General features: G+C 47.3%; 1 protein-coding gene across 1 annotated transcript in view; it reads left to right on the forward strand.

Annotated features, from left to right (window-relative positions):
* Window positions 1-9,649, forward strand: part of CACNG2 (calcium voltage-gated channel auxiliary subunit gamma 2) — a 62,567-nt gene extending 52,918 nt beyond the window's left edge. The window contains exons 2-4 of the mRNA XM_090041083.1: window positions 3,715-3,798; window positions 8,031-8,171; window positions 9,094-9,649. Coding sequence (XP_089897209.1) covers window positions 3,715-3,798; window positions 8,031-8,171; window positions 9,094-9,629 — 761 coding nt within the window. The 3' untranslated portion in view covers window positions 9,630-9,649. The remainder of the gene's footprint in view (window positions 1-3,714; window positions 3,799-8,030; window positions 8,172-9,093) is intronic.
* Window positions 9,650-11,148: the final 1,499 nt, after the last annotated feature.

Consider the following 11,148-nt stretch of genomic DNA (forward strand, 5'->3'; position numbering starts at 1 on the left):
AGCAGCCAGGAGCCGGGTCATTCAGGCCAGATAAACCACCTCCAGATCCAGGCTGCAGGACTGAGGCCACTCACTCCCTCTCTTCCTGTTGCCATCTGCTTCCAATTTAGACACCAATAGCAACTGAAAACTGGAAATTCAGTGGCAGGTAAGAGGGAAGATAAACAGCAGCAATCACCCCCCTACCAATACCCCCAGTTGCTAGCCCACACCAACACAGTGGCTCTGGTAGCCACAGCAATAAGTGTTACGGGCTGGTTCTGGGACAGGATTGTCCAGCCTCCAAGAAGCTCTACAGGCCAGGTGACCTAACACCGTGAGCTGGGTCCTACCTATGAGCTGTATGTTTGATATCCTTGACTTAAGAAGCCTGCCTGCTTCCCCCAAAGCATGCAGTGGAAGAGTGTCTGTCAGGTTGAACAGCTTGGTTAGTACTGGCAGACCAGGAAGTTGAAATCTGTGGCTGGAGACTCTCCTGGCTGGTACCACTTCATGGAAGGGTCTGCAAGTGGAGGTGCTCCTGAACCTGGCAGTGTTGGCATGCCGGACCGAGTGAGAGGTGTGGAGTGGGTGATTTAAGACCAAGGTAAAGATTAAAAATATAATTACAGTGTGGGTCCACACAGTGCTCACCCCCTGTGACTCTCTGGTGAGTGAAGGCTGCTTTTCTAAAAAACAAACAAAAACCAAAAGAGAGAGTGAATTGTCCAGTGGTCAGCCCTAGCCAAAGGTCAAATTATAAGCTGTTCCTCTTTCACAGACTAACCACTGAAGACAGCCAGGGACCATGAAGAGAAAGTTCCCCCCAAAAATAGCAAGATATCCCTCTTCAAGATGTAGGCATGAGTTCCCAGAGCTTGTTTAGGGGCTGTGTCCCTGTGTCCATAAAAGTGCAGGGGCAAAAGGCCTGTGGGTGAGAGAGTAAACTCTTAGCTGAAGCATTAGAACTGTGGCTGAGGAGCAAGGACTTCCTGGACATGGAGACTGAAGTAGTGAAGGGTACCCCCTCGCAACCCATAGGAAGAGTTGAGCTGAAAAGGAATCAGTTAATGGGGCCATGAAACTTCAGAGGCACCCAGAGATGTTTAGTTCCCATCTGCTGTTCCTGAATCTTAGGCACGCACAGACTCCTCCTTCATAGTTGCTCCTTGCATTAGTAGTTAGATACCAAGGTGATCAGTGCCTTAGAAATGCCAAAGAAAAACAAATCAGGTAAATAGGATCCAAGCATGGAAATCTGATACTGGGGAGCATAACTGTCGGCATTGCAGGGGTATCTATGCATAATCAAATTCCCAGTGTCCTGGACCAGCCCAGGCTGGGCTCAGAAGAAACCCGGGTTGAATCCTATATGCCTAGCCTCTTCCAGGTTCCTCAATTTCTGTTTAAGGATGTTGAGAGAATCTTTATGGGACACCACTCCAACTGCCTAGTCTACTACAAAGCTGTGCTGGCGGAACAATCTGTCGGCAAAACTCTGAGCGAGCCCACGCAAAGCTCCCCTGTGGCAGCAGGATCATGCTTTCTGCCAGCAGAATGCTCTCTTGGTGGCATATCCTTTTGCTACCAATTGGCAGCAAATAGAAGATGCACCCAGACACCCCCACGTCTTCTGTTGGCTGCCACAGTCCCTGCTGGTATCTTGCACTTTGTGCCCTGGCGGTCTGCTTGCTGCCATTGAGCCATGCAAAACCTTTCTGGGATAGTGGTAAACCAGATTTAAGTTACCTTCATTGTCCCCTGCATGGCCTCCTGTTGGAAAAGTCTAGGAGTGGAAATAGCCATGGGCTGCTTAGACTCCAAGCTCCCTGCATACAGTAGGTGAATGTGAAGTCCCCTCATGCTTTATCCTTGACTGATCAAACAGCTGTGCTGGGTATTATTAGGCTTGCTCTTTGCAAGACAGTTTAGTCCCTTAAGATCTCATAGGATTTCTCACCCTCCAGTGAGCAAGCAAATCAGTGTGCAAGTTCCTCTGCCATCAATCCAAGCAGCTTGGCAGTGCCGCTGCCAGGAATGTAACCCAAGAACATGTTCTCCATGAAGTGGCGGCATCTGTGCCTGGACCTCCTGCACACGTGCCCCTTAGCTGGCTGAACTCTGGACAGGTACGCTTCAGCCCAACTGCCTCATGAAGACATAGCAAGTTCCCTTTTCCAGCTTGTCAAGGGCAGTTATTTCTGTATCAGTGACACCAGTGCAAGGGTCCAGAGGAAAATACAAGGAAAAATGGGGGGCACTGCTTGGAGGGAACCCAAAAGACATAATGAGATCATTTTCCACCTGGCCTCATTCTGCAAGTGATGCAAATGTCTAAAATCCTGAATTTAGGGCCAGCTGACCCCAGTGCTGTACATCCACTGCTTTTACTCTGCTCTCACATTTGTCAGTATGAATCAGAGACCTACAATCCTAATGTCTTCCCAAGAAAATTTCGAAAGTGGGGCTGGCAGTGTGGAGACATGTTGATGAGCCTGTGTGAATGTACACATGTTAATGCATAGGCCTGTGCTCACTCCTACCTTGTGGCTGGCCCTCCAAAGATAAAATCCCAACTACTGTTGGCAATCAAAAATAGATTCTCCTTTAGCTCACACTCAAGAACACTATGATTTTGAAACTGAAAACCTGGTGTTGCGCACCTCAGCAGCTGCACATTTGGGGTGTTGTTAATAAATTAGAGGGAATTCACAGAAGAGTGACAAAAATAAGTAAGGCCCTAGAAAAACTCATATACCAGGAGAGACTGAAAAGACTGCAACCTTCATCCCAATCTATGCTGCAGGTTCTTGTTGGCATAGCCATGTGGCAAAGAGGGATAAAGAGGCTTGAGTTCTGCTTGTTACCACTGTGCTAACAGAGGTCTCTGCTGTAGAGGCAGAAATACAGCAAAACTGAACTTTTACCAGTTGAACATGTTTGACTTCTGACAGGTGTTTTACTACAGCAGGGCAAAGGACAGCTTTGCTGATGAAATTGTGTCTGCACTTGGAGTGCTTTGGTATAGAGATATTCCGCTACAGACAAAGCATTCTTAGTGTAGACATGGCCTGAGGGAAGGAGACCGATAAAGAACACATGATAAAAGTGCACAGGCATGCTATAGGCAAAGGATCTTGTGTAACACATGAGCAACGGGACTGATCAAATTAAATGGGGTAATTAAATGGGGACAAAATCAAAATGGATAAAAATGTGTTCACATAATGCATTATTCCTCTGTGGAACTCTCTGCTACCCAAAGTCACTGAAGACACAGCGTACTAACACTCAGAAAAAAGGGCTGGACATTTCCCCAGAGACCAAAGCCATACTGAGTTCTCACAAGAGGGATTCTATAAGGGATATTAATTAAAATGTAGGCTTTGGGTCTTGACCCTTGCTCCAATGATTATGTCTCATCCTGATTTGTAAGGGACTGGGGCTGTTGTTACCCCTATCTCCCTGCTGGGGGGTCCTTACATCTCTCCCTGAAGCATCTGCTGTTGGCCACTGCTAGATGCATGACATGGGTCTGCTCCAGAATGACAGTTCCTCAGATCCTGTGCAGATACAGGGATGGGTGTGTATTTGGTGACAATGCCTAGGAACATATTATGTGTATGTATTGCCTGGGAAGGAGGTAAGGAAGGCACAGAGGATGACACAGAGGGCAGTTGTTGCCTCAGTCAGTTTCTGGTGTTCTCATTTGTTCTTTCTTCTCTTGTTTCACAGGGAATTTTAAAGGTCTGTGTAAGCAAATCGATCACTTCCCTGAGGATATAGATTATGAAGCCGACGCAGCAGAATATTTCCTCCGTAAGTCTGCAGGTCCTTTTCCTTGGAGCCGATCACGGGTGGTAGGGCTGGGTGCCCATTGCTTGCTGCAGGTGACTCAGTGCAAAGTCTGGTTCCCTTGAGGATTATCATAATGGATGAGGCAAAATTTGGAGGAACTGGGTGGGGGCATCCCTTCTGAATCTCTCTCTCAGAAGGGCTCCTCTTCCTTCACTCTCACTCCTACCCTCCAGAGACCCTGTCTACCAGCATGCTTGACTCAAACTTGCTCTGATGACTAAGAGGTTTTTAACTAATGGTAATATAATCTGATAAAAACCTGCAGCCCTTCAACCTCATCCCAACCCTAAAGATACTGGAGAATTATTGACAAGATGAAAACATCTCTAAGGTCTCAGAGGAGTCTCCCATTCACTCTGAAAACTAGATAAATAATGGGTTTCCAGTAAAGGGGGAAGGAAAAGTAGAAAATGCAGAAACATTGACTGCATCATCAGTTGTAATCCACCCTCAGGTGAGGAGGACTGATGATCATCACTGAGGGTTAAGGATAAAGCCTTTCACTTCATCCTGTTGGCTGTTGGCTTCATCTGGACCCCAGGCAAGAGGAGCAGAGGGCTCGAGTATCGGGACCCAAGACTTTTCCTTCTAAGTCACTGTCTCTAATGCATGATGCCAATCATTTGTGACCAGAAGTAATTACCCTTTGATAACTGTTGCTCCACATCAGATGGGTCAATGGTCTTAGTCCATTTCTGGATCATCACCGAAACCATCATCATGGGTGACACTACTGACCATCACATTGGAGCATGACTGAGCCATAGTTACTGAATTCCCTCTGAAGGCTTAGGCACCCTATTGGTGCATATAACTGTGTGTGTGTGTGTGTGTGTGTGTGTGTCAGTGAAGACATTACACTGCTGCTGCTGTACCAGTTGTAGGAATAAAAAAATTGCCCTCCTATTCTCTGTTTCCTTCCAATTTCAGAAATAAATAGGTTGTACAGGTCAGGACTTCTACTCCTCCAAGCTTTCCTACCTTCCTGCCTCCCAAGCTGTTGATTGGGGTCCTTTCATGAAGTTAGCATTCACTGAAGTTGGCTTTGTACAAGAACCATAGAACAGTGGCACTGGGAACTGGATGGTAAAAGTAAAGGCTGCTTGATCTGAGACTTGTCTTTGGAGCACAAAAACCAAAATGTATGCCCCAGGGCCACTGATAAAAATGCTATGATTTGAGCATGTTGTGTCACTGTAGGAGAACACAAGTAGAAAACAGAGACAGTGGAGATCAGAGTTCAGCCTGGGACCTATGAACAGGGGGACCCACCTGAGGAGCCTGTGTTGTCTGTGTAGCCTTCATTATGTAAAAAAACCCCTGCTTTTGTCTACTGTAAAAACAGAGGCTCTATTCTTTCACCCTGGATTAGTAGGAATCCCTTCTCTTCAGTCCACCCTGCTGATTCAGCTCCTCCTTCCTGTTCTCCTTCCCCGGCACAACTCCTGTTGGCATGAAAAGAGGAGATTTTCACCCTAGAGGAGTTCAAAAGAAGAGGCTCAGAAAACCTTCAGGGCTGGGATTTCTGAAGGTTACCAGTGGTGATTTGTGTTGGGGCATAATGGAGATACAAGAGAACCATGCAGTTGAAGAGGAGATTTGGGCTTCCTTAACATTCATTGATACAGATGAAAGAGTAGGAAAATCACAGGATTATCTCATCCTTTTAAAACACAGTTTCCCATCTGCTACTAGTTGACCTGAAGTTGTTTCCTTAGACTATGTTTCTGCTGCATCACTCACATGTGCACTGTACTGCTCTTGAGTAGCAGAGCTGTAAGCTCTGGTGTGGGTACCAGCATTCCTCAGCATGCAGCTGGGTGCTGGTTCCTAGCATTGCTTTGTTGTTGCAGAGTTGTTTGGGGTGCAGCGGCAGCTAGCAGTCATTTGTGGTTTGGGGAGAAAAAGAGCTTTGAAACAGGTGTTTTGTAGTATGGAGCACATACAGAACTACAGATCATAGGAGAAGGCAAAAATAAGTGAAATATTTAGCCTGCTGGCTTTGACAATGTCTCCTATAAAACAAATCCCCAAGATGGAAACCCCAAGGAAAAACCCCTGAGTTCAGGCAAGCAGGATGCTGGGGGTTTCACTAAACCTAGTGAAGTACTTGCTGGGTCGTGCCTGGTAGAAGTAGCCTAATGCAGTACTAGGGCTGACTAGAGAAGGCCTTAGCTGAACAGGTTCTTTTAAGGACTTTTGGATGAGCTGGAGCTTATTGAGGCTCCTCCTGGGTCATGTCTAGTAGTGACTGGCTGATAGGCTGTTTCTTACCTTAAAGTTAAGTCAGGATAGCCAGGAAAATAGAAGAGTGGAGCTTGAGGCCTGATTGGAAGGGCTCAACGTTTGTTTCTGCAATAACCAGGTTCCTTGCGATCAAATGGACAGGGTTAAGGAAAGGTGTCAGGAGGAAGGAGGACTGTATCAGTGTGACTCTGCCAGATTCTGTAGGTGGGTAACATGCAATTGAACAGGGATACCTACCCCAATACAAGGACAACTCTTCTCCCTTACAAACTACAGGGTCTGTACTGAACCTGGAAAGACAGACTGGTTTTAATGTCAGCCCTTTGTAGTATGACTGTGGAGCTTTGGAGATGACTAAGACAAGAGAGGAGATTAGAGGCCTCTACCTCTCAGATAATGTCCTCAGCTCCCAATTTCATACCGTGACCTTGTGTCTTCCCAGGAGGTGTGGACTGAAGGATAAAGGCCCGGTCAACAAATACTAGGGACAGTATGTAACACTGAGACTCCCCCCACAGCTTGTCTATACAAAGGGCATATACTTGGCATTGCTTACTGTCATTTGGCTCCCCACTGTTAAATCCTCCCCTGCTTTCCAGAAGCCATTAGGATAGCTCTTATTACCATCCCACTGCTTGAAATAGAGCCAGGCAGAAAGGGAAAACGGGCAAGAGGTTCCTCCCTGCCCCTCATGTTTATCACACGCCAGGCTTGGGTAAGAGTCAGCCCCTGAGTGAATTGAGTACTCATGCCTTTCATGGCAGATGGTTTCCAGCAGGGCCCATGAGCCACTTGCCCCTCCTGTCAAGAGAAACTCCCTTTGTTCAGCTTCATTCTCTGAAATGAGAAGGGATAGGAGGAAGGATTTGCTTCTGTCCTTTTCCCATTTTTGTTCTGGAAGCAGATTTGCACTAGGCATGCCTGATGCCTGGGCACACTCCAGAGATTAGCAGCTTATTTATCACCTGAGAAGAGACAGGAGCCGTTCATAAAAATATATATATAAAAAAAAAAATCAAACTCTGCCTCCTGAGACACAGAGGGGAGCATGTGACAAGGACACCATAGGCTTTTGCTGGGTAGAAGCATGTGCTGACGCTCTGTGTGTATGTGTATGCACGTGCACTGCTGCTTCCTGATGGTTGAAGTACATGTGAGCTCTTCCAGGGTTGCATGTGTGTAACTTTGCACATGTGTGCACTGCCATTCTCTACTGAATGGACTCTGCCCCTCCATTAGCTCCCTAGGAAGAGTCCCTTGTTTCTGGAGGGTAAAGTTGGGAGTTTTACTCCTGGTGACTGCATCCTCTGTCTCTAGCTACACATGGTTGCTCTGCATTGGGATCTCTTTTCCAACCCCCTTAAAATTCTCTCCTTTTAGAGGCTAGCTCACTTTCCAAATTAATATGAATCAACTAAATCTTTGGGAGAAGCATTTGTAACCAATACATCCAGCTGCATTGCCTTGTAAAAGGAAATAACCTATTCTGCTGAAGTCCCCTGTCCTGGATGTGGTCTGAGTGAAAGCAGGAATGAGAAGCCTTGTGGGACATAGAGGGTTCAGTATAAGGAGGTGGACTTGTACCACCCCACCCTACCCTACCCCACCCCACCCCTCTCTCCCCCAGCCGTAATGCCTGAGCATTTGGCAATCCAACATGTAGGCACTGTGTTGGTGACCGCTCTCTCCTTTGGCTGACACTCTTTGTTTCTGTCTCTCCACCCCTTGCTGCCTCTTGATTCCTCTCTGAATCACTCTGCCACCTCTGTATTTCTCTCCATCTCCTTCTCCCCCACGCATGCTACATGCTATTGTTTTCCTGCTGCTTCTGTTCCCTCCCCTACTGCTTTCTCTTTGTCTCTTCATATTGTTTTCTCTTCCCGTTTTCCTCTCTCTCACATACATGCTATTATCTCTTCCCCTCTCTTTCTTTTTCTTTTCCACAGGGGCCGTAAGGGCCTCTAGTATTTTTCCAATCCTGAGTGTGATTCTGCTTTTCATGGGTGGACTCTGCATCGCAGCCAGCGAATTCTACAAAACCCGACACAACATCATCCTTAGTGCCGGCATCTTCTTCGTGTCTGCAGGTAAAGAAGCGAGGGGCAAAAGGGCTGGGAGAAAAGGGCAGCAAAAGAGAGGAGATCATAATTGAATAATAAAAGAGGAGATCTGCATAATGAAGGAGACGCAGCCAAGGGAAGAGAGAAATGACAAGTTGCCCAGTTAATGAAATGGCAAGGGGAGAAGGGCAAGGGGGTGATGTGTTTGCATGGACACAAAGGGCACTGTGTAGTCTGGGGTCTAGACAAGCTTTATTTCAGCTGGGAGAAAACTGTCCAACAAGAAAGAACCAATGAAATGTCAGCATGAGAGTGAGTGACTTACTCTGACATTCTGCATTTGAACAGTAGCACAAAATGGCAGCTCCTGCTTACAGGGAAAATCCTCTACATCTACCAGTGCAGCATGCAGAAAACAGAATGGCTCCATTCCCTTTCAGTTATATGCCTTCAGAAAAGAGGGACTCTGACACTGGATAGACATCAGCAAGACATGGAGCCCCCACCCAAATGGCAACCTCATTGCTACCAACCTGTCTAGAGGAAGCAAGGGGGGAGAGTGAATCTTCAGGGCAGAATTAAGAGCTTTTCTGGGACAAACTGCTGGGAAGATAGGATCTCAGAACTGGATTAGTGTAAAGCCTGAGCAGCCCATCCATGCCTGCTGGGGGAGAGGGTTTCTCCATGGCAAGCAGAACTGAAGATCCCATAGTGGGATGAAGTCTCAGGTTCAGGGAATTCACGGACTGAAGGACTCTCATTCGAGATCCCTACTGAGGGCCTCAAGCAGGGCAAAGTGGCTCTGAACAGACAGGCGCACCAGCAATGGCCTATTCTTGTGGGTAGAGAAGGCCTCTGAGATCCAAAGCTTTAGTCCTTTCCCCTGCAGGTGGCCTTTCTCTCTCTGATACTCTAATGGTTTCCCTCTCCCTCTTCCCCTTGCCTGCAGGTCTGAGTAATATAATTGGCATTATTGTGTACATATCAGCCAACGCTGGAGACCCCTCGAAGAGTGACTCCAAGAAGAACAGTTACTCCTATGGTTGGTCCTTCTACTTTGGGGCTCTGTCCTTCATTATAGCTGAGATGGTGGGAGTGCTGGCTGTCCACATGTTTATTGACCGGCACAAACAGCTGCGTGCCAACGCTCGTGCCACGGACTACCTCCAGTCCTCTGCCATTACCCGCATCCCCAGCTACCGCTACCGCTATCAGAGACGCAGTCGCTCCAGCTCCCGTTCCACTGAGCCTTCACACTCCAGGGATGCCTCACCTGTCGGGATCAAAGGGTTCAACACCCTCCCATCAACAGAGATCTCGATGTACACCCTGACCAGGGACCCCCTGAAGGCTGCCACTACCCCTACCGCCACTTACAATTCCGACAGGGATAACAGCTTCCTCCAAGTTCACAACTGTATCCAGAAAGAGAACAAGGACTCTATCCACACTAACACAGCCAACCGCCGGACCACCCCGGTATGAAGCCGTCGCCAGGAGCTGAAAATGGGGAAGGAGCAGGCGGGAGGCGGGAGGGATGGGGAAGGGTGGAGAAGGGAGGGGGCCGTGGGGGAGGGCAGGGGAGGGAGAGGAGAAGGCAACCATGGGAGGGAGGGGAACCTTCCAAACGCAAAAAAAAAAAAAAGAAAAAAAGAAAAAAAAAAGAACAAAAAACACAAACAGTAGACAAAAGCCAACAGCGAAAAGAAATGAAAGAAAAGAAACAGCAACAGCAACAAAAAACTTAAAAAAACAGAAAAAGAAAAAAGAAAAAAAAGAAAAAACTTTAAAAACCGAGAGAAAGAGATTTAAAAAAAATAGAAAATCAATTTAAAAGAAAATGCATGATTTCCCATGTACCATTATTTTAACATTTAATAAAAAGAGATTTAACAAAAAAAAGGGGGGGGGAGGGGAGACACCAAGAACCACCACCACCACCACCACCAAAATGAGACAAACCCAGCAGGAGAAGGAGGCGGCAGCTCTTTGGAATTTTTCAGGTTTTATTCTCTCATTTTTCTGGTTTGTTTTCCGTTCACTTTTAACCCAGCATAGACTGGGTGAGAAGGCCTCGGGGAAGTTGGGCAGGGATCCATTAGCAATGAGATATGAGCATCTTTGGGCATTCCAGGGGTTCACAAAGACCATGGGGACCTCTGGGTTAAGTGTGACCAAGTGTCTGGGATCCATGGAGATCGGTGTGGCTTTTGTGGGGTTCTTAGGGGTTGTAAGCGACTCTCCTGTCCTTGGGGAAGCCAGGAGCTTATGCTGATTCACTGGTGCCTAGGGCTCCCAAGAAGGTGGGGATGGTGACCTACCTGGACTCACTAGTCACTGAGAATCCTAGCGTTAACAGTGACACTGCAAAAAAAAAAGGGGGGGGTCTAAAAAGGTGGCATTTTTTTAATAAAACAACAATGACTATAAATAAATGTAAATATAAAAAGTGGATTTACTGGAAAGGAAACCAGATAGTATTTTTCTTTTCAATTTTTGTTTTCTCCAGCTTTAAACTGTGAAGGGGGGGGGGGTTGTGGGGACAGTGCAGGCTAGCAGGGGCAGGGCTCCTGAAAAGAAATCCAAACTTGAGTCTGTTCAATAAAACACAAAAATCACTGAGGGAGACTGGAGTTTGCCCAGCTGGGAAGAGAGGACCTGCTACCCCTTGGGTCATGGAGGCTTTGTGCTAGGCAACCTCCACTGCTGCTATTGTGGGGATGGGAGACAAAAATAAGGGCCATCTGCTAATAAGGAGACGTGCTCACACACCCATATATACACTAGCTCCTTTGGGGTAGTCAGGCCTAGGAAGCTATGCCCACTGCTGTGCCATTCCCTTGATGGCAGTGGGAGCCTTTCCGTTGACATCAATGGGCTTTAGGGTGGGGGCCGCCCTCCCACACCCACAGACCTGGTGCTCACAAGGCCTGCTTCCCCACTGCCTGGCCTCACTGCATGTGATTTATTCCCAAGCAGAGCAGAGGCAGTCACTCACTTGCCC

This window comes from Crocodylus siamensis, chromosome 4 (genome assembly GCF_052110815.1).
Source record: "Crocodylus siamensis isolate JL-2025a chromosome 4, ASM5211081v1, whole genome shotgun sequence".
NCBI classification, from domain to species: Eukaryota; Metazoa; Chordata; order Crocodylia; family Crocodylidae; genus Crocodylus; species Crocodylus siamensis.